At 36.7% G+C, this 24,921-nt stretch overlaps 1 protein-coding gene across 1 annotated transcript; it reads left to right on the top strand.

Annotated features, from left to right (window-relative positions):
- The first annotated feature begins 7,756 nt into the window (after positions 1-7,756).
- CRISP1 (cysteine rich secretory protein 1) lies at positions 7,757-21,177 on the top strand. The gene is made up of 7 exons (XM_065913387.1): positions 7,757-7,822; positions 11,134-11,262; positions 15,994-16,084; positions 17,598-17,746; positions 19,475-19,566; positions 19,751-19,839; positions 21,050-21,177. Exons 1-7 carry the CDS (start codon positions 7,757-7,759, stop codon positions 21,175-21,177), a joined length of 744 nt encoding a protein of 247 aa, XP_065769459.1.
- The last annotated feature ends 3,744 nt before the right edge of the window (positions 21,178-24,921 follow it).

Raw genomic sequence — 24,921 nt, 5'->3', positions numbered from 1 at the left:
GAATCATGCAGCTAATCTCTGCAGTTTGTTCCAAATGTGGCAGTTTAAGGCTGGTGAGGTTTATAGATGATGTTACTTGGATTACAAACTAGAAACGCATTCACAATTGTGAGTTGTAGCCTTCACAGGCTCTAGATAAGTTCTGATTATTATGTGTTCATGCCGTTTGTCTACTGTAAATTTCTGACTCTCTTGTAAACATTTTCACTGAGCTGACTTTCTCATAGAGCAAATCTCTCACGTGGAGTGCTGTGTAAAGGCAAGAATATACTATATAGCCAAATATCTGGTTCTCGTCATAACACTGGCATACTGTGTGAACTGGGGTAAGTTATATATGTCTTTAAGTGTTGGTTTAATTATCTGACAAGTGAGATTAATGATACATGACTACTTAATAGCATCATCATAATGTTAAATAAGAGATTATATGCAGCCTTATCTTGACACCACTCAACATAATATAAATGTTAGTTGGAGAACAGACTTGTGATTGCTAAAGAGGATGGGGGAGGTATACAGACGGAGTTTGGGGTTAACAGATGCAAACTAGTACATTTAGAATGAATAAACAAGAGCCTATTGTTAGCACAGGGAACTATATTCAATATCCTGTGATAAACTATAATGGAAAAGAATATAAAAAAGAATGTACGTATATATATAACTGAATTACTTTGCTGTATAAACAGAAATCAACGCAATGTTGTAAATTAGCTATATTTCAATTAAAAAGTTAAAAAAATAGTATAACCACTTTGGGGAAAAGAAAAGTAAATGTTAGTTATTTCCCTGCTTTTAGTAAATGAATTAATAAACTTAGTCATACTAAACAAGTGCAATATTACTTATTCAGATCATTCTCCAGAACTTCTTGTAGCAAGACTAAAGAAGAAATTAATTTTCATGTAGGGCCAAATACCACGTGGTTTTACACATCTTAAAGTGCCAAGGCAGGCATCTTTTATTTCACAAACTATGTGACACTGCTTCCAAAGCAACCAGCCAGTCATAAGGCAGTGACCCTCTGGCCCTTTTATAACTGAAGGTAGGCTAGATTCAGATTTTACATTAGGAGTAAACAGGCATGGATTTGCAAACAGTTAAACCATAAACTACATTAACGGCTTATGCAATCCTGTTTACATATATTACAGTGGTCCATTTATCTAGAGTGGTGCCATTAGTGGGATTCGCAGTTGTCTCCGTGGTAAAGAATCTGCCTGCCAATGCAGGAGACAAAAGAGATGCAGGTTCAATCACTGGGCTGGGAAGGTCAAATGGAGAAGGAAATGGCAACCCATTTCCCAGACTAAGATAAAAGATTTACAGTACATATGTTTGACAAATACTTTATATCAAGAATATGTGGAGAATTCTTGCAAATCAATAAGAAAAAGGCAATCAACCTAATTATAATAAAGTGAAAAATTTGACAGGCACTCCACAAAAGATAATATGAAAGTGGCTAGCAATTATATAAAAATGTGGTCCATATCATTAGTAAGTAGACAAATGCAAATTAAAAACCATGATGAAATACCATTACATAAACATAATGAGTATTTTTTTTTTTAAAAAAAAGAATACCATATATGGGTGAGGATATAAAGCTGGTAGAATTATAAAGGTACATATTTCTACAACTCCTTTGGAAAAATATTTGACAGTACTTGATGAAAGAAAACATATGTATATTGTATAACCCAATAATTCCAATTCTAGGTGTATGTCCCAAAAAACTAAAAAATAATATGTACCAAAAGGCATACGGAAAAGTATCCATAGAAGTTTTACTTGTAATAGCTCTAAACTGAAAACAAACCAAATGTTCATTAATAATAAATAAATTATAATCCCTGCATACTACTCAGCTATTAGCAAAAATAAACTTCTTTACATGCAACATGGATGAATCTCATAGGCATAATATTAAGTGAAAATGTTTATATGCTGAAAATATATATTTTGTCTATGTAAAGTTATAAAGTTGATTAAATTATGGAAATAAGAATGATTCTTAACTCTTGGGAGTTACTCGAAAGAATTAGCCACTTTCTTGAGTGCTGAAATTATTATATGTATATTACTTTTGGTGGTGGTTATTATTTTTTAATTCACATATTCACTGAGGTGAAGACGATAAAAAGGACTGGTGACCTAATTTGGTAGAGTTCATTCTTATGAACTCTTTGATTAAAGGAAAGAAGAGACTGTTCTTGTAAGTACTTTCTGAGCAGGACATGGTCTAGCAATTTAATCCATATATGAGAATGAATTCCCAAGGGCATGCCAGAGGGCAGGACTTGGTTCTCCTTAGTGCTTTCCTTCATTTTTGATCTTTCCTCCTACCAAATTAAGTTGAAAATAGCCAAGTTTTATTTATTTGTTAATAAGACCTACAATCTGAAACAGAAATGTAGGGAAAATTAACTTTTTAAAGTGTATCAAGTTTCTAATATTATCAGAAGAGAGTTTAAAAGTCTGGGCTTAAAATTGTCTATTGCTAATGAAATAACTGTATTGAGTAGGGACTGAAGCTAAAGTTAGTGAGGTGATATGTCAGCTGCTTCTGTAATACTTCTGTTCAGAAAAACTGCCTTTACCTAAGTACAGGAAATGGAATTTCATAGTTAAAATGGCCTAGTTCATATGTAGATTTTCAGACCTCCAGTCAATAATCATTTAGATCAATCTGGAGGTTTGGCCCTGGTCCTGAAACTTTTCCTGGACTAATCCTCCAGTGGCTAGTCTCAGTGGGTCCCCAGAGCCTCTTACCCTGGGTCCACTTATTTTTTCCACCCTTACAACCTCTACTCAACCTCTGAGTCGTGCTCTCTGGTTCTATTTATTTCTGCACACTGATCATTTTGCCAGAATCACTGCTTGCCAAAATCTCTGCCTGATGCCTGTTGCTTTCTAGTCCCTTAACCCAAGCGTCTGACTCTACCTCTAAGGGCTACTCCAGAGCCCAAAATCAGTACATTCATAAAAATTTCAGGCCAAGAAGGATACATGTATAATTACCTGAATCCAATCCTCCTTCTAAATGCTTACTATACCACTGATGCCCAAGTGTTAACCTTTATCTTTCAGTTTTGACTGTTTCTCCGAATGAATATTTGAACCTTAAGTAAAGGTAGCCTCCTATTTTCCTGGTACCCTTGATCTCTGAAGAGCTTTAATTTGAATGCACACATTCTACTTATTCATAGACCCAAGCCAAAACTTCGGCTCAAAAATTTGCATGTCCCTTTAGCTTAGTTGCCCTTAACATCAACCAAAGTTCTTTGGAGGCGCCCAACATGTTAAGGTAACAATAATCCCAGATGACACTGACTATCCCGTAAACAGTCTCAAGAGGTCATGATAAGCTTCTTTATAAGTTATTTTCCATTCTTGTACAGGATAAAATGTCTAGCATTAAATCATCAATTGTATCAAATTCCTTATGTGTCATTATAAAACAATGATTTTTCATCTACTTATGACAGAAGATACTATATCTGTATATAAAATATTCAGGTTCTATTTATCTATTTTCAATAATATAGGGGATACTATGTCAAAAGCTATCTATCAGAATTATAACCCATTTGTATAATATGGCATGGCTTTCAAGTATGGATTATAAAGCCCACTGAGCAAATTGCAGCATTCTAAAAATAACAGTAGTAGTTAACTCTCAAGAGTTGGTTGTGTTTTGTACTTCTATGAATTTGAAAGCCATCTATATCTCCAACATATTAGATTTTATTCTAAGCAAAAACAAATTGCTTTTCAGAGAATTTGTGGATTTATTGGTGTCAGAGCTAATAGAATCAAGGACAAATCATTAGTACTTTAACTGCAGGATCAGTATGACTTTTATTATATCACATGCATTAATTAACAGATTGTGTGTATGTGTGTGTGTGTCTGAAATAGGCAATTATTTCAACTGTACAAAATATAATTTATTTAATAAATATTTATTGAGCACTTATGTATCAGGTTTATTTAGATTAATATTAGTTTTGTATCATGTCAAAAGAACAAAGTGCAAGATTTCAATAAATTTCAAATTCTGAAGCTCAAATCCTATGATGATTTATGAAAAAATCCTAAAAATGGCAGGGTATTTGTTTTAAAATATTTATAATAACATAACAGTACTTGTAGAGAAAAATATTAAAGCCTAAAATCAGACTTGGTCAAAATCTTAAGCTAGTTACAGGTTATTCACATTATCAAAATAACAATCATAAGGAAAATATAATAATAGAAATTTTGGGGGAAACAGGATACAATTTTTGTATGAGTTATGGGTAATAAGGATAAATCTGAATATTGAATTTATACATAAGAAAAAAGACTTGAAAGACAAAATCTGAATTATCAATTCCAGTTCTTTGATTGGTGTGAAATAATTTTTTTGGTATTTCTTAAACTATTTATGACAGCTTTTTGAGGTACATGTTAGTATATATCTGCAAAATTATCATAACAATTAAGATAATGATCTAACACCATACACAAAAATAAACTCAAAATGGATTAAAGATCTAAATGTAAGACCAGAAACTATAAAACTCCTAGAAGAGAACATAGGCAAAACCCTCTCTGACATAAATCACAGCAGGATCCTCTATGACCCACCTCCCAGAATATTGGAAATAAAAGCAAAAGTAAACAAATTGGACCTAATGAAACTTAAAAGCTTTTGCACAACAAAGGAAACTATAAGCAAGGTGAAAAGACAGCCCTCAGATTGGGAGGAAATAATAGCAAACGAAGAAACAGACAAAGGATTAATCTCAAAAATATACAAGCAACTCCTGAAGCTCAATTCCAGAAAAATAAATGACCCAATCAAAAAATGGGCCAAAGATCTAAGCAGACATTTCTCCAAAGAAGACATACAGATGGCTAACAAACATATGAAAAGATGCTCAACATCACTCATTATCAGAGAAATGCAAATCAAAACCACAATGAGGTACCATTACACGCCAGTCAGGATGGCTGCTCTCCAAAAGTCTACAAGCAATAAATGCTGGAGAGGGTGTGGAGAAAAGGGAACCCTCCTACACTGTTGGTGGGAATGCAAACTAGTACAACCGCTATGGAGAACAGTGTGGAGATTTCTTAAAAAACTGGAAATAGAACTGCCATATGACCCAGCAATCCCACTCCTGGGCATACACACCGAAGAAACCAGATCTGAAAGAGACACGTGCACCCCAATGTTCATCGCAGCACTGTTTATAATAGCAAGGATGTGGAAGCAACCTAGATGCCCATCAGCAGATGAATGGATAAGGAAGCTGTGGTACATATACACTATGGAATATTACTCAGCCATTAAAAAGAATTCATTTGAATCAGTTCTAATGAGATGGATGAAACTGGAGCCCATTATACAGAGTGAAGTAAGCCAGAAAGATAAAGACCAATACAGTATACTAACGCATATATATGGAATTTAGAAAGATGGTAATGATAACCCTATATGCAAAACAGAAAAGAGACACAGATGTACAGAACAGACTTTTGGACTCTGTGGGAGAAGGCGAGGGTGGGATGTTTCTAGAGAACAGCATCGAAACATGTATATTATCTATAGTGAAACAGATCACCAGCCCAGGTTGGATGCATGAGATAAGTGCTCGGGCCTGGTGCGCTGGGAAGACTCAGAGGGATTGGGTAGAGAGGGAGGTGGGAGGGAGGATCGGGATGGGGAATACATGTAAATCCATGGCTGATTCATGTCAATGTATGACAAAATCCACTACAATATTGTAAAGTAATTAGCCTCCAACTAATAAAAATAAATGAAAAAAAAAGTAGAAAAAAAACAAGATAATGAGCATTCACATCACCCCCCAAAATTTTCCCTTAGAAAAAAATGTAGAGATATAATGTAAGGGAAATAAATGCTAATTTGCGTGTATATATCAACCTACTATAGTTCAGAAGATTTTTATTCTATTTTTTTCTTCAGTTAACTTGGAAAAAGAAATATTTGCTTTATTGGATTGTTGAGAATTAAGTAACAGAATTAATTGTATATTTCATCTGTGTTACTGTGTATTTTAGGATTTGAGGGTTTGTAACATTTTGAAGGCAGAAACAGAGGAAGGGAAAGAAAGATATGAAAAAAAAATGCAGTGAAGGACAGATTGCTTATGTGTGTATGTTCCCTGAGAGAACTGATTTACAAATTCCTCTCATACAAACATGTTTGGCAGCGTAGGGGAAGTTTAACAGCAATGGCAAACTGCATTGTTTGTATTATTCTGCGCAAATCATCTAACCTGCTCTTTGAAAGTCTTCTTTAAAAGGAGAACCAGTTAGCCCCTTCTGCTTCCCACTCAGCAGGATTGATTCATAACTAAACTTGGCAGACTGTAAAAAGAAGGTATCAATCAAATTTAATAACCTATATTTATTAATATGCTAGCATCAGCAACCTGCATCAGACAGAAATAAAATAGAGAGTATGTTCACTCCGATTTGCTCCACTCACAATGACAACCATTCTTGACAGAGTGGTCAGACTTTACAGAATATCTCTAAATCATGTATGTAAATCATTTGCACCAACATCACACCCCCTTGCTATCAGTTCAGTTAAGTTTAGTTGCTCAGTCATGTCTGACTCTTTGAGACCCAATGAGCTGTAGCACACCAGGCCTCCCTGTCCATCACCAACTCCCGGAGTCCACCCAAACCCACGTCCATTGAATCAGTGATGCCATCCAACCATCTCATTCTCTGTCGTCCCCTCTCCTCCTGCCCTCAATCTTTCCCAGCATCAGGGTCTTTTCCAATGAGTCAGCTCTTCGCATCAGGTGGCCAAAGTATGCTACAGGCAATAGAAAATTCAAATCTAATCTTCCTGTATTTATATTAGTTTCCTGTTGCTACTGTAACAAATTCCTATAAGCTCGGAATCTTAAAACAGTACACATTTACTATTTGTATAGTCTGAGCCCAGGAGTCCAAATGGGTCTCATTGAGCTAAAATCAAGATTCAGCAAGTAGAATTCAGGGGAGAATTCATTTCCTTGCCTTTGCCTACTTTCAACAGGTTGTCCATACTCTTTGACTCATAGTCCTTGCCTCTGTCTTCAAAGTCAGTCATAGTTAACTGAGCCTTCCTCATTGTCCATCACTGACACTGCCTCTCTTTCACATACGCTTCCCAGGTGGCACTGGTGGTAAAGAGCCCACCTGCTAATGCAGGAGGACATGAGAGACATGGGTTCAGTCCTGAGTCGGGAAGATCCCTGGAGGAGAGCATGGCAACTCACTCCAAGATTGTTGCCTGGAGAATCCTATGGACAGAGGAGCCTACTGCCTATAGTCCATAGGGTCACAGAGTTGGACACAACTGAAGCGAACTAGCAGATAGTCTCGTGATTGCATTGAATTCACATGAATAAGCCAGGACATTATCCCAACACTAAAGTCAACTGATAAGCAATTTGAACTTTATCCGCTACCTTAATTCTCTTTTGTCACACAATGTAACATATTCAGAGACTCCAGGGATTAACATTAACTTCTGTTATTCTCCCAATCATAGTTCTCTCTTCCTCTCTTGGTACCAATGACTAGCATATTAAAACCTTGTTCTGATCCTGCAGGTCTCTTTTTAAAAAAGAATAAAAAATGCAGATGCATGTAAAAGTGTTTCCCAAAAAGACTTATGACAAAACATAATCCCCACAAGTCGGCAATAGTCTAAAATTATGTTACTTTTCTTACAGGGATGACAATGAAATGCTTCTTGTTTCTGGCCGTTGCTGCTGGCTGCCTGCCTGTTTTGATTATAAAAGTATGTAAGTATGTGAGGATTGTATATTTTATTATTACTTTTGAGAGGAGGATAAGAGCTAACACTGTGCTAGAACTTATTTTGTTGCAGACACTATTGTGAGGATGCTATGCCCAGTAGGCCAGCTAAAGTCCACGGGGTCGCTAAGAGTCGGACACGACTAAAGCATCTGAGCACAAACAGGCACATGCCCAGTGTTCACCTAGTTCTCACCATAGCTCTATTAGGCAGGTACTATTCTTAATCTCATATTACAGAGAAAGAAACCAAACAGAAGAGGTTAAGTCATGTCTCCAAGGTCAGATAACTTGGAAGTGGCAGAGCCTGAAGGCAAAGCTAAGCAGTTTGACTTCACAAGCCCATGCCTATATCATTAAACTTCCCTGAATAATTCAAAAAGCTAAAAATGTAGGGTGGGAATTACTTCTTTACAACTGATCCATGCATTTTCCATGACAAAATGGGAAAAATATTGCTTTTTAATTTTTATCCAGAAAAGGTAAGTATTTCATCAACATCTCAACTGAACTTTCTGATTTATGACTACAAGAATTTAATACATCCAAATTAAATATAAAATGAAAAGTGCCAGGACTTCCCTCAAAGTCCAGTGGTTTGGAGTCCACATTTCCACTGCAGGGGGTTTGTTTCTGCCCCTGGTCTGGAAATTAAGATCCCACAAGAAAAACATTTCCATAAGAAAAATGCATTGGTTAGCTCAAGATTTGAGAAAAGTTAAGTTCAGGTGGAACCAGGTGCCGTCATGGGATCAGAGAATTTTAAGATAAACCTCCTTTTAATTTTGTATAGAGAAGGGGAAAAAATTTGACACTTGTAGTTTGTTTCCTCCTGCCACTTAAGAGAGAGATAAAAAACATCTGACACTTGCAGCCTATTTCCTCTGCTTGGAGACCCATAGCCTTGGAGATCCAACCAGTCTATCCTAAATGAAATCAGTCCTGTGGCATCCAGTCCCATCACTTCATGGCAAATAGATTGGGAAGCAATGGAAACAGTGACAGACTTTATTTGGGGGGGGCTCCAAAATCACTGCAGATGGTGACTGCAGCCATGAAATTAAAAGATGCTTGCTCCTTAAAAGAAAAGCTATGACCAACCTAGACAGCATATTAAAAAGCAGAGACATTACTTCACTAACAAAGGTCCATTTAGTCAAAGCTATGGTTTTTCCAGTAGTCATGTATGGATGTGAGAGCTGGACTATGAAGAAAGCTGAGGGCGGAAGAATTGATGCTTTTGAACTGTGCTGTTGGAGAAGACCCTTGAGAATCCCTTGGACAGCAAAGAGATCCAACCAGTCCATCCTAAAGGAGATCAATCCTGAGTATTCATTGGAAGGATTGATACTGAAGCTGAAACTCCAATATGTTAGCCACCTGATGCGAAGAACTGACTCACTAGAAAAGACCCTGATGCTGGGAAAGATTAAAGGCAGGAGGGGAAGGGGACGATAGAAGATGAGATGGTTGGATGGCATCACCAACTCAATGGACATGAGTTTGAGTAAGCTCCAGGAGTTGGTGATGGACAGGGAAGCCTGGCGTGCTGCAGTTCGTGGGGTCGCAAAGAGTTGGACATGACTGGACAACTGAACTGAACTCAACTGAACTGAACCTTCCTGCCTGTTACTCTCTCACAGTGAATATTCAAGACTGATTTCCTTTAGGACTGACTAGTTTGATCTCCTTGCTGTCCAACAGACTCTCAAGAGTCTTCAACACCACAGTTCAAAAACATCATTCCCATGATCTTAGTTTTTTGACTGTTGAGTTTTAAGCAAGCTTTTTCATTCTCTTCTTTCACCTTCCTCACGTCTCTTTAGTTCCTCTGTGCTTTCTGCCATAAGGGTGGTGTCATCTGCATATCTGAGGTTACTGATATTTTCCCCAGCAATCTTGATTCCAGCTTGTGCTTTATCCAGTCTGAGATTTTGCATGATGTACTCTGCATATAAGTTAAATAAGCAGGGTGACAAAATACAGCCTTGATGTCCTCCTTTCCCAATTTGGAACCAGTTCAGTTCCATGTCTGGTTCTAATATTTTTTCTTGACCTGCATACAAGTTTCTTAGAAGGCAGGTAAGGTGGTCTGGTATTCCCATATCTTTAAGAATTTTCCACAGTTTGTCATAATCCACACAGTCAAAGGCTTTAGGGTAGTCAATAAAGCAGAAATAAATGCTTTTCTAGAATTCTCTTGCTTATTCTATCATCCAACAGATATTGGCAGTTTGATCCCTCTAATCTAGTCCAGGCTACTTGCAGTATGATAGGAAAATAGCACCTTATGGGTGTATTTTTGAAGAAATGACATCCACAGGGGACAGTTTCTAGAGAAGTGTAATGATTTTATAGTTTTGTCTTCTCCCAGTATCCTTAAATTTTTTAAAAAAAAATAGATGACAAGAACTACTATATTTGAGCAAAGTATGACTGAATCCTATCCATTCAGAAACTGCTGGTAGTCCTGTGGTAGTTGAGACATACATAGATACCACTCAAATTATGCCACATAAGCCTTTCACCTAAAAAAAATAGTATAAAATACATGTGAATCACACACACACATAAAAAAGATGTTCTTTACACAAATTAATGCTAATCTAAAATATTAAAGCCATTAATTGTTCTTCTTAGTAAGCTACAGGATAAAAGGTAAACAAATGAAAAGAATACTAACACATTTTAGTTTGTAGTTGATTTGAATTCTATATTGTATGTACATAAGTTGATACAAATATCAGTGTTTTCTCATATGAATCAGACAAAGATGCACAATCTGGGTTGAAGATCCTGAAGGTTTTGTACTCAGTGATGAATATTTACATTCTCCCAGACACATACCTTTAAACAATATTCAAGTGTGAGTGGTTTATTTGGGATGCTAAGAGAACACTTGCAGGAGGTGGGGTGGAGAATGCACCAAGGAAGGGAAGTCAGTCAGTAAAAGGTATAATCGTATCAAAACATTTTCCACTATGGTTCATATTGCCCAATAAAAATGTCTCAATATGGTCCAAAATACCACTTATAAATCTGAAAAACAATCCTATCATAGTGCGCTGTTTTGTAGACCTGTGTGATGTCAGACTGATATTCAAAAGTCCTCAAAACTAATACCGGAGCAATGGAAACTAGCATACTGAGATGTCTTAGAGCGGAAAGTGCTGTAGAGCATTGTTTATTCAACATAAACTATAAATTTATTTCACGAAGTCTACAAGTAACATACTATATGATACAAATTCCACTTAAAAGAAGCAAGACTAATTAGTAATTTTCTGGTCACAGACAAGACCAGCCAAAGTTTCATATGATACACTCCTTACGGAACTGGCAGCTGTCCAAGAAGAAATTGTTACTGTACATAACACCCTCAGGAGAGGAGTATCTCCACCAGCCAGCAACATGTTGAAAATGGTAAGATTAATTAAACAGCAACCATGATGATGCCAATAATAGTAATGGTGTTTACTGAGATTTTATTAAGTTCTATTTGGTTTCCATATACTAAAAGTCTGGTCTTCACAAATAAACCTGTAATGTAGCAGAAGAAGAAACAGAGGCTCAGAGGAGGTAAGTAGCTTTCCCAAACTCACAGAGTTAGTAAATGACAGAGCCACAATTCCATCACAGGAAGTGTAATTTCATTCTTAATGGACCCTAGGACAGTGTTTCTCAAACTCTAGTATGCTTGAGTCAGCTGAAGAATTTGATGAAACACAGGACCCTGGGCCCCACTATCTGAGGTCTGATTCAGGAGGGCTGAGATGGATACCATTCCAAGCTCCCAGATAATGCTGATGCTGCCAATCAGCATCATCAGTATTGCAGATGCTACAGGTGCTTTAACAATGCATTTGGAGAGGCATTTCACAGCTGTCTTCATTGGGCAGTAACCCAGAGGCTAAGATGCTCTGAGAATCAAGATGTCCATGTTCTAACCTGGTGGTGCAGCTAGATGAGCAAATATTGGCAAATCCATTTCCCTGTTTCAAATCCTAGTGGTAAAGAATTCTCCTACCAGTGCAAGAGGTTTAAGAGACCTGAGTTCGATATCTGGGTTGAAAAGATCCCCTGGAGTAGGAAATGGCAACCCACTCCAATATTCTTGCCTGGAAAATCCAATGGAGCGAGAAGCCTGGTGGGCTACAGGCCAAAGGGTCACAAAGAGTCAGAAAGACTAAAGTGACTTAGCATACAAGAAAAGAGAAATTGTCTTTCCTCTGTAAACCTGCGGTGTAAGCAAAAAAGTGCTATCAAACAAACAAATGTAGGAAGTGTTCAGGTGTATTAGGTGACTAGCCTCACCTATATTATATCCCAGAAGTATCACTCAGGTTTGGGGGATCCTAAACTTGGTTGTTTAACCCCAGACTAGTCTAGAATAACAAGGGTTAGAAATAACATAGGCTCTGGGAACTGATTCTAGGGGACAGTTTTCTTAGGCAAATGACAAAAAAGGGAGGAAAAGAGTAAATGGAACAATTGATCTTGAAATATATCTCTTGGTCATCTTAGAACCCAAAATAATAAGAGCCAGCAACTAGCACAGGCATTTTTGCATTGTGAGTATTGTAACTGACAGCATATTATACTTACTACAGTTGGAAAGGCATTCTTCTAGAATCTTATTGCATTATTTCATTTAATTCTCTCAATCATCTTGTGATGTAAATGGTACTATCATCTCTGTTTTACAGATGGTAAATCTGAACATCAGAGAAATTAGGTATCTCATCTAAAGTCTTAAGTACTAGATAAAAACAGATTCAATATGAATGCCCAGCTCTAGGGACCAGCTCTTAACACTTTACCTTCCTTAGGACAAACAGGGTTTCAAACTCCTCAGTTTCCAGATGACCTAATAACTGTAACTAGGAGGTAGTGAAGAAGTTATAGAGTGAACAGAAAATATAGACTCTGATTTCAGTGACTTTATTATTGTGTATTCGAGGTAAATACAGAGGAAATATTAGAAATAGTATTGAATATATGGGCTTCCCTAGTAGCTCAGCTGGTAAAAAATCTGCCTGCAATGCAGGAGACCCAAGTTCAACTCCTGGGTCAAGAAGATCCCCTGGAGAAAGGATAGGCTACCCACTCCAATATTCTTGGGCTTCCCTGGTGGCTCAGATAGTAAAGAATCTGCTTGCAATGTGGGAGACCTGGGTCCAATCCATGCGTTGGGAAGATCCCCTGGTGGAGGGCATGGCAACCCACTCCAGTATTCTTGCCTGGGGAATCCCCATGGACAGAGGTGCCTGGCGGGCTACAGTCCATGGGATTGCAAGGAGTCTGACACAACTGGGTGACTAAGCACAGCACAGCATTGAATATATAGAATATATAAAATTAATATATTTAAGTGCTAAGATGCAAACGTAAGAGAGATCAATAACACGATAAATTAAGTGCCCCAGTAAAATTGAGTAACATTTTAAAAGACAATATGGGAGTTGAGTTTTTCCATAAATAATGCATAGGGCATGGAGAGAAAGGAACTGATAGAATTATAGTAGAGCTGAAAAGCCAATCACAAATGCCAGGCAAAGATTTTCCAGAAAAGAAAAATGAAAGTTTCTGCGCATAAAGTTGGAATTTTATTTAAACAGAACCATTTGCTAAAGCCAGAACTTGTAATTTTGCTGCAATAACCATACATACTTACTTTTGATTTAACTTACGATGTATAATAAAAAAATTTGTATCTTACCAACATTACTCAGAGGTAATATCCCAAAGAGCTTCCTCAAAGAAGTCTGAACCACAGACTATTTGTGATTAAGGTTTCAGGAGCTTTACACAATAAGATAAACATGCTCTGAGATGGAGATTAGCATGCATGATGTTTATTGGAGAACAATTTCCAGAGATCTGTGGATGTGGATAAAGAAGCAGCATAGAGTGTACAAAGAAGCTGGGTTGTGAGTATAGGCACAACAGAAGCCTCCACTAATCCCATGGGAAACGGTACAACTTGGACGACTCAGTAGACCTTGTCCTGAGTTGGAGAGAGGTTACGTGGCATTTATAGTTACTATAGCTATGTGCTTGTGCTGTTAGGTATGTGCTTCCCTAGAGAAGTAAGCATGCTTATGAATAAGGACAATATTTGTTAAAAAGGACAGTAGAGCTTTCTGTGGGCAAGACTCTCATCTCAAGAGGAAATAAGTGCTTCAGTTCTGAAAGTGATCTGGGTACGGGCGGTGCATGTACAATGAACAGTCAGCAGTAAACTAGCCAAAGAAGTCCCAGTTCTAAACACTTCATAACCTGATCATAATAGGCAAGATTTTATATTTGTGAGTCTAATGATGTTATTTCCACTGCCAGGAGATATTATGCCCTGATGAGATGTTTTATGTCATCTCTACTTTTTTAATTAGATGTATCCATCATTGAAATTTATCTTGCATCTTTTTTTTTTCCTTTTCTTTCCTCAAGGGCTAGCTTTTTTTTTTCTTTTTTTCTTTCTTTTTTTTAATTGGAGTATAGTTGCAATGCTGTGTTAGTTTCTGCTGTACCACAACGTGAATCAGTGATACATACATATCCTCTTTTTTGGATTTCCTTCCCATTTAGGTCACCACAGAGCATTGGGTAGAGTTCCTTGTTTTACAGTCAGTTCTCATTAGTTATCTATTTTATTTATACTCAGTAGTGTGCGTATCTATCTATCTATATCTATATACATATATATAGTGTAAGTCTGTCCCAATCTCCCAACTCATTCCACTCCTTGGTATCCATATGTCTGTTTTCTATGTCTGGGTCTCTATTTCTGCTCTGCAAATAAGTTCATGTATACCATTTTTCTGGATTTCATGTACATGCATTAATATATGATATTTGTTTTTCTCTTTTGACTTACTTCACTCTGGAAATACATCTTTTCTTGCATGAAACAAGCAAACCCAAAAAAACCACATTTTTACTTTGACCCTAAGCTAAGGAGTTACTTGATTAACCTCACAATTTAATCAATTCATCAACCTTCAGGATAATTCTATAAAACTAACACAGATGGTAGCCTATGCATATGAGATAAACTTCTTCAATGGCAGGGAAAATATTGAAAATCCAAGTTAAGGCATTGTTGAAAAATTCTTTTCAAGAGTAGCTGGATGATTTATATAAAAACCCATAGTAAACAAGAAATGTTGCAACTTTTTTTTCAGCAATAATATGTTTTGTGCAGTTTTGGGGACAATCTTTTAAGTGGATGTACATAATGTGAGAATGATAGAATGTTCGGGAGAACATTTGTCACCGTCCCATAACAAGGGATGTAGACTTTCTGCCTTTCATCTTATTTGGAGAAAAACCCAACAAAAAGTTACAACTTAACACAATCGACACACACTCCAGAGCCAGAAGAACTTTGATTCCAATTTTCTTTCTGCCACTTATAGATTGTATTATCTTGAAAAGTTAAGCAACATCTCTGTGTCTGTTTCCTGATTTGCAGATGGGGATAGTAAGAGTGATTCCCTTGTAGAACTGCTATGAGTAAAGATGAGAGAATACACGTAAAGAATTGGTGACAGATCCTTGCGTGTATGTTAGCTATGATTTGCTATCATTATTCACAATTTAGATGGAGCTATGTGACACTATATTTGTTTCTAATCACAGCAATATTTATTTATTGAGCATGTAGCATAAGATTTATTATATCATAGTTGTATTACATGGATTATCCAAATTAAAATCTTAAAAATTTTTAACAAACTATTGTGTACGAATTATGGGGCATATTTTACAGATGAGAAAACTTTGATTCAGAGAGGTTTAATAATGTGTCAAAGGTAAAACTATTAATAAATAATGGGATGGATTTCTAACTTGTCTGTTTTAATGGAAGCATTTACTTAAATGCTAATATTTCAGAAAAAGGAGCTACATCTGAATATTACTATCAAGTTTTGATCTTGTAAGTTCAAGGGTTAAAACAATGGACTGAAAGATTTGTTTTCCTCTTCCAACCAAAATATTTAAGAGAGGTGCTTTCAACTAAAATATTTAAGAGAATTCAATTGTCAGCCTACACAATTGAAAATATTGCTAGCTTTGGATTTTTAGAACGAATGAACTAGAATCTTATCATAGAAATGTTATTAAGGCCATGTGCCTGTATTTCACTTGTAGAACTGGAGTGAAGAAGCCGCACAAAATGCCAGAATGTTGTCAAAGGATTGTGAGCTGGTACAAAGCAATGCACTCAAGAGGCGAATTACAAGTAGGTATACAACACACCTTTTTGCTCAAAAGTCCTCAGAAATTGTTCAGTAACCTGATAAGGGTTAAGTCATCTAGCATGTATTTACACTTACCCCATAAATGGCAGTGAATTGTGACTCATAGTACTGTTTCATTGCTGCTCATTTTTAAATTTGGATATTCAAATTTTCAAATTCCTGATTCTGATCACCAAAAGCAAAGAGTCAAAGCTCTCAATATCATAGGATAGTTGAATGCAATAATAACAGATGAAAAGCTGTATGGCTAGAAGGTTTCCACTCCATGTAGTTATTTTGTGCATGCATGCTAAGTCACTTCAGTTGTGTTCGCCTCTGTGTGACCCTATGGACTATAGCCCACCAGGTCCTCTGTCCGTGGGATTCTCCAGGCAAGAATACTGGAGTGGGCTCCTCTCCATGCCCTCCTCCAGGGGATTTTCCCAACCCAGGGATGTAACCCACATCTCTTACATCTCCTGCACTGACTGGCAGATTCTTTACCACTAGCGCCACCTGGGAAGCCCATAGTTATTTCAGCTACTCACAATATTACCATGGGACTATATTTAGCTTTGGAATGAGCTATCTTTATTTGAGAAGTGAGTCATATTCAACTCTATGGAGCTGCCCATAAGAACAAGTTTAGATGATCAAAAATAAACCCATCTCATGGCATATATGGTAGATCACTGCTAATTTCCTGAAAAGCCATTAGTGTCTCCTACACAAGCAGACATTAACACTCTGTATTTAAAGATTTTGGGGCATCTTTACTCAATGCTGTTAAGCTGTGAATTGGCAATATGAATCTTCCCTGCCCCAGAGAAAGGTAATTTACTACCAAACGTCACGTTTGATTGAGAGCCCACAACACAAGTGAATGGATGGCCAAATGAGCAAATGTTTATTTCAACGTCTTTGCATGATGAGTACTTCGTGTGGCATGGACTTGGTTACAACTCATAGATTGCTCTGATTGGTTTCATCTTTCTTCATCAGCTTGGACATGGCAGAAACTAAAATGTTGGTTGATCTGACTTCCAAGCTTGCAGATCATTTCCTACTGTCAAGTTTTCAGCAAACCTGAGCACCACACATTTATTCATCATTGAGAAAGAAAATTGTTAGCCAAATACAGTTGAGTTGGCCTCCTCTTATCAAACATTAGTAGACTTCCCTGGTGGCCCAGGCAGTAAAAGCATCTGCCTACAATGCAGGAGACCTGGGTTCGATCTCTGACTTGGGAAGATCCCCTGGAGAAGCAAATGGCAACCCACTCCAGTATTCTTGCCTGGAAAACCCCATGGACAGAGGAGCCTGGTGGGCTACAGTCCATGGGGTCACAAAGAGTCGGACATGACTGAGCAACTTCACTTTCCGTTTCCCTTTCACTTTATCAAACATTGCTTGGATGACCAGTGAAACATTTCTGAAATAAAAGTGAGGAAAGTATCCTTGTAAAATGTTTCTAAGCTTCATAAAGTATAACCTAGTCCTTTCTCCTCCTCTTAGATACTTTTTGTGGAGAAAATATGCATCTGACAACTTATCCTATCTCATGGTCAAATGTGATCAGGATCTGGTACAGTGAGTCTAAATATTTCCAGTATGGGGAGTGGACATTGACTGATGATGACATGACAACTGAGCATTATACTCAGGTAAACTGTGTGCTGGCCAATATACCTATTAATTAAGTGAATCTAAGGGTGTGTGGAAAATAGGCAAATAAGAATCATGGGAAATCATTCTACCCACTTTTTGCAAATTTAGAGTCCTCAAAGATACTTCTTAACTTTTAGTGGGGAATAATACTTGGAAACCATTATCTGGGATCTGGGTATGTCCAAGGACTTCTTTAATTTAGAAAAAACTAAAGTAGGGGTTGGAGAAAGAGGCTGAACCATGATACCTTCAAGAGCTGAAGGAGATGAACACAGAGGGAAGGGCCTTATCATTGGAGCCATATTAACTATTATAAATGTTACTTTGTATTTTGAATGTAGTAAAAGTCATTAAACAGAAGAATGATTTAACCTAATTTGCATTTTTAAAATACCACTGGGCTTCAGTGTAGATAATAAATTAATTCTACAAAAATGACTGAATATCTAAATCAAGTGATTTATTTTCCAGCAAGATGTAAGTTAACAAAACTCATCCAGAATGGATAGACTTAAATATTTAATATGTAAGAAATACAAATGATAAAACAGTGTTATCCCCCAAGCAGAAGACTCAGTTGTGACAACAAAATCTGTAATAAAATGCACTACAATATTGTAAAGTAATTAGCCTCCAACTAATAAAAATAAATGGAAAAAAATCTACTCACAACAAAATCTACTTAAGATTAATGTTAAAAGGTTACAAAGATAGCACATTTAAGAAATGTAGACTTAATCACTTATTCTAAAGCAAAGCAGGCATTTCTAAATAAAGACTAGTAAGTAGAATTCTTCTTCCTTATTATTATTATTTACCTGGTCACGTGGCATGTGGGATCTTAATTCCCCAACAAGGGATCAAACCCACACCCCGAGTTGTGGAAGTGCAGTCTTAACCACTGCACCACCAGGGACATCCCAATAGCATTCTTATTTTAAGATCAATATCATTGGACACAAGTGGTATGTACCAGGAATCCTGGAGTAGTATAGCATTAGACCATTTATTTATAACTTATGCTATCAGAGGATAAAAAAAATTATTACTCAGAGAGCTAAAAATATGACAATGTGAGACAACAATTCCTACTTTCCTTTTCTTTTAGGTAAAAGTAGACTAGCCCCACTATTTCCATCAAAAGAACATGACTCTATTACTCTGAAACAGTAATTTAATATTTCTTCTTCCAAACACTTGAAAGTTTTTTTTACTCAATCCCCACCATATACCTATGATGTAGAAGCTAGTATTATTATATTTCATTTTACAAATAATAAAATGAGATTTCAAGACATAAAACAAGCTGGTAAATACCATCCCACCAGGAAGTAGCAGAGATGGATTTTGAACCTGACTCATTTTTTTCTCAAGGGCCAACTCACTGTTCTCCGCCATGCCATTTTTTGATGATTAAGCAAGGCTGCTGCCATGTTCTAATTTTTATGCAATCACCAAACAATCTTCATCATGTTACTATATTTTCCATACAGATTTGATAAGAAAAAGAACATAAGTCAGGGTCAGTGATGGCACCCAAGTATGCATAGGTATGTACGATATCTAGACACATGGGAATCTGTTCCTATGACCTTCTAACAAGCCATGATGCTCAAAGCATCCTAAAAGCATGTGTGTTTATTTTCAATCATGGATAACAATATTCATATTGTAATCATTTAGCAAACTACCAAATTATTAACATAATAATCTTACCTTTACAGGTTGTTTGGGCCACTTCGTATCTTATTGGCTGTGGCGTGTCATCATGTCATAAAGGAATTCACTACCTCTACATTTGTCACTATTGTCATGAGTATGTATTATACAGTTTAGTTTCACATAACTTTTAGAAATACATTTCCCTTACATCATCTAGTTTCTCAAAAATCATTTGTTTTAAATTATTTTAACTGATTTTCAAGAGTGAGTAAAATTTTACTTGCAATTTTCAAACAGGAATTTTATTAGACCACTTTTTTCTTTGTTTTTTTTTTAAGGGGAAATGATCCTGAAAAGAAGAATGTACCTTATAACAAGGGAAGTTCATGTGGAGACTGTCCAAATAACTGTGAAGATAAACTATGTAGTAAGTTTTACATCTCAGCGTGCTTAATATTGATTGTTGATCTGGGAGCCATGGATCATGAAAATCAAGCATTTAATAATATTACAATTTTCTATAATATTACTTTTTCCTCAATCATCCCAAAGGAATAATTAACATTATCTGGTTTCCTTTCTCCCACTCCCAAAGTGACCCAGGAGACCAATGATTAAATCTATTGGATTGGAAATTAGAACATCCAGGTCTAAACTCAAATTTCCACCCTAAAACTTAAAGTTCTCACCCTATAATAAGGGCATCTTGGATAAGATGTTACTATAAGATAACTTTTTCTCTGCTCTTTGTATAAAGAGTTTCTTGGCTCTGTAATCGCAGCCCTGAAGTTAGACACCTTGTTTTCAGGTTCTCAGGGTTCTCAGGCTGCTCTTTGGCCACAACCCCTCTACCTGCCTGGCCACTTATCAGAGCAGGTGGTAATTTTTTACTGAGTAATCCTTATGCTTTTAAGTTTCCACGGACACATTGGAAGACATGAGCTGATGATCATACTGTCTATTTACTGTACATCATTTTATTTCTTAAGTAAATCTTAGCTAAAATGTAGTATTAACTAAGTGGGTTCCAATTCCATGTTCATTTCCTTAGGTAACAAAAGTGTCTTTTTCTGGAGTTTTCTTCAGGCATAACTTACTAGTCCATGGGGATATGTTTGTAACTTAATTTTCAGTAAGTTTATGGAGAAATAATAAACCTCCCACCCCCTATCAAAAAAATATCCTTTATCTGCAGGTTTGGAAGACTAAAAGGTTCATTTTCCTTCACCTGACCAGTCCATTCCATTTGCTTTTAAAGCAAGGAAAAATGCAATCTCTTTTATCAATTTCTCTGTCTCTCTTCTCCTCCTTCTTTTTCTTCTTCTTCTTCCTGTGACTTTCATTTTTGAAAATAAATGTAGCTGGAGAAAGATAAAATATCTACTAATTATCTTTGCTACAGGGTAATGGGGTAGGTTTTATTTTTTATCCAAGAGACAAAAGCAATATCTAGAATGGAATGAAAAATGCCATAGAAGTAAAATGAGAGTAGAAAATAAAAAAAGTATTCCTTAATAATATTGACTCTATAACACAGGATATACATCTCTTAAGCCCTTTACTCACCTACAAATGCATGAGAAGATGAGAGATGAGTTTTTGAGTCAATATGGTGTAACCTTGCTTTTTCCTTTCAGCGAACCCCTGCATCTACTACGATGAATACAATAACTGTAATACACAAACTCAACATCTTGGCTGCAAACACCTGTCAGTTCAACGACTCTGCAAAGCTAGCTGTATGTGTCAAACTGAGATAAAATAGCCATTTTATTTGCAGCTGTATTGTTTGACCTTCCTTTGCTCCAGCAGCTTCTGATGCATCTCAATTTGTTTTAATTACACCTGAGATACTAATTTTCACTAATCATATATAAGTGTTAGTCACTCAATTGTGTCCGACTCTCTGCGATCCCGTGGATCATATATGGGCATCAGTATAATTACAACAATGCCCTTCATTCCTATTCTGATACATTGTGAAGCAACATTGTTTTAAACTTTCTTAAAACTGGAGTGAAATATGATTTATGAAATGTGATAGAACTATGAAATATGGAATGAAATATGATTTAAATATGAAAGAGTTCAACACCTGCCTCATATTTAAATCATGTGATGTCTAGTTCTCAGGTTGACATGATTCAATGGATCGGATAACTGATTCAGTAAAGTGTGCTAAAGGAGGGTCTTTCCCTGTTTAATTCCTTTTCCTGCTTTCCCAGGTCTCCAACTTCCCTGGTATTTGAGTTCCCTGCAAAATTAACACACACTAATAATTCATCTCTTCTTAACTTCACTTCTACCTTAAATCAACCATTAAAATAATCCACAAAGCAAAGAGTCCAGTCTCATTACTTGAAAGGTAAATGTTGGTTAATGGGAAGTGGTTTGAAGGTCTCACTGCTTCATTGCCAAATCTATACACATTTGTAAAGCAGGGCAAGAAAACTGTGTGAGTGATTAATTTAACAAAATAAGTATTCAGCATGGATTACATACAAGAGGTAATCCATACATAGAGGATATTCCCTCCCTTATTTCCAACTGAACTGGAATATTTTTTTTTCAATTATTTTTACTAGTTGGAGGCTAATTACTTTACAATATTGTAGTGGTTTTTGTCATACATTGACATGAATCAGCCATAGAGTTACACGTATTCCCCATCCCGATCCCCCCTCCCACCTCCCTCTCCACCCGATCCCTCTGGGTCTTCCCAGTGCACCAGGCCCGAGCACTTGTCTCATGCATCCAACCTGGGCTGGCAATCTGTTTCACTATAGATAATATACATGCTGTTCTTTCGAAACATCCCACCCTCACCTTCTCCCACAGAGTCCAAAAGTCTGTTCTGTACATCTGTGTCTCTTTTTCTGTTTTGCATATAGGGTTATCATTATCATCTTTCTAAATTCCATATATATGATCTTTGTCTTTCTGGCTTACTTCACTCTGTATAATGGTCTCCAGTTTCATCCATCTCATTAGAACTGATTCAAATGAATTCTTTTTAACAGCTGAGTAATATTCCATGGTGTATATGTACCACAGCTTCCTTATCCATTCGTCTGCTGATGGGCACCTAGGTTGCTTCCATGTCCTGGCTATTATAAACAGTGCTGCGATGAACATTGGGGTGCACGTGTCTCTTTCAGATCTGGTTTCCTCGGTGTATATGCCCAGGTGAAATGGAATATTAAAGAAACCTAGTGAAGTGTATGGCTACACAGAGAGCACAGTATGTGGTATTTTTTTTCGTATATTTTTCAGGTATTTTTTTGGTAAATGTCCTCTTTCTTTCCGAAAGTTTATATAAAAGAAAACTCCCTAGGTTTTTATCATGTGTCATACCAAGTAAAAGAAAGAAGCAGTAGAAATAGTTTTACTTCAAGGCTGAAAATTTTTTGTGTTACCCCAAATGAGCTTCATACGGCGAAATATCTCCTAGGAGCTGTAACACAAACATATAGTGTGCTGAACTGAAACAAATACACTGCCAGATACTTCTCCAGCAATGAGTTTATTCAGAATCAGCAGAGAATTGTAATTTGGAGTGGGCAGCTATGGGGAGCCACATGCAAGTCCCCACTTGGCAAAGAAGGAAGGTGCCTTTGCAGGGAGGAAAGGAACCAGGGAGGACTATAGTAAACAAAGTTCACGGCTCTTCATTGGAGAGTCTTTGAAGGAAGGAAGAGGGAGCGTGCTTTTTCTTGGTGGGCTCTGCTATCGCTGCAGGGCATGAAGCCTACCCTCGTCATGTCTCCTGACTCTACTTCATTGAGGCTTCTGTTTATTAATCTTTCAGAAGTGCAACTTTTGGACTACTTCCCAACATCACTCCAATGACTCCAGCTTATCAGGAGTGTTTGTGGACACAGCGGCACTCTTCCCTGTAGACTTGAAATTTCATGGTATCCCCAAGGTCTATGTCAAGGGGAGTGTCAAGACTGAACTCAGGAACTCAAATACATTGTCCTATTAAAAACAAATGTATGTGAAGATAGCCAACACTCTGTTTATGGAATGTGTATCACTTTAAAAATACTTGCTTTCACTTAAAAAAAGAAAACAAGTGGCTGTGTATGTGTGTGCGCACGCACACATATGCTCATGGATGCCCAGAAACCCTGTAAAGCAAAAGTAGTTTAAAGAGCATCCTTGATGGCAAAAACCTAATTAGGTTGTTGGGTTTGTAGTGCAGAATGGATTCAGGTCACAAGGAAACTGAAAGTCTTGGCTTAATGCAACAGAAAAATGTAACACATCCTAATTCTCAATTAAAAAAAAAAAAAAAGACCTCTATAATAAAAACTCATTTCTATGCAGATGGATATGGAGGCATGTGCTTAATATGTTCCAAGATATGCAGATAGACAAGTGCTTATTTTGGAGGTCATTGTTCTAAGCATTTGGCAGCCTGGTCATGACAGCAAAATTTCTTCATGGCATTAGTATTCCCTTTGCCAGAAAATCTTATACCCTTTTTGGGTATTTTCTGTCAATTCTACTCCTTCAGGCACATATAGTTTGATAGAAATATGTACTTTTTAAAGTATACATACTAGGAAAAAAAGAAATATATCTTGTGGTGTGTAGTAATTAAAAGCTATAGAACCATGATTTTTTTTTTCCTCTGCACCAGGCTGTATTTATCCCAGTTTAGAAAGTTTATTCACATAAAGACTAATTCCAGGAAATGACCACGAGATGGCAGCATATACATATGATCACTAAACATTTGAAGCCAAGGAAAAGCAACTGTTATGCTATTTTAAAATTATTCTTTAAAAAAGTAGCTCAATGGTTTTCATAAAAAGATTATAATGAAAACAAAATAAAACAGACTTCACACTTTGTGGGTAATAGGTCACTGTGTTAAGCGGATGTACCCAGAAAAGGATAACTCTAATAGTGTTAGATTATTCATCCCACACTTACTGATAAAGAGGTTCTTCCTTTCATCTTACTTGTAGATTAGCTGTTGCCAATCTAAGACCTAATAACATATCTGCATCTCAGTTTCCTCATTTGCAAATGGGAGTAAGAATAGCACCTCCCTTATAGAGCTGCTGTGAAGATAAAGTATGGGAAAATATATACAGAATTCCTAACAGATCCTGACATGTTGTGTTAGCTATTAATTTTTATTATTTTTATCATTCACAATTTTTGTTTAAGCTGGATTTAGAAAAGGCAGAGGAGCCAGAGATCAAATTGCCAACATCCGTTGGATCATGGAAAAAGCAAGAGAGTTCCAGAGAAACATCTACATTTACTTTATTGACAACACCAAGCCTTTGACTGTGTGGATCGCAGCAAACTGTGGAAAATTCTTCAAGAGGTGGGAATATCAGGCCACCTGACCTGCTTCCTAAGAAATCTGTATGCAGATCGAGAAGCAACAATTAGAACCGGACATGGGACTACAGACTAGTTCCAAATCCGGAAAGGAGTACTCAAGGCTGTATATGTAACTTATATGCAGAGTACATCATACAAAATGCCA

Source organism: Muntiacus reevesi, chromosome 20, assembly GCF_963930625.1.
Source record: "Muntiacus reevesi chromosome 20, mMunRee1.1, whole genome shotgun sequence".
NCBI lineage: Eukaryota > Metazoa > Chordata > Mammalia > Artiodactyla > Cervidae > Muntiacus > Muntiacus reevesi.
The sequence above is the reverse complement of the archived record's forward strand: the minus strand, read 5'-3'. Positions and strand labels throughout refer to the sequence as shown.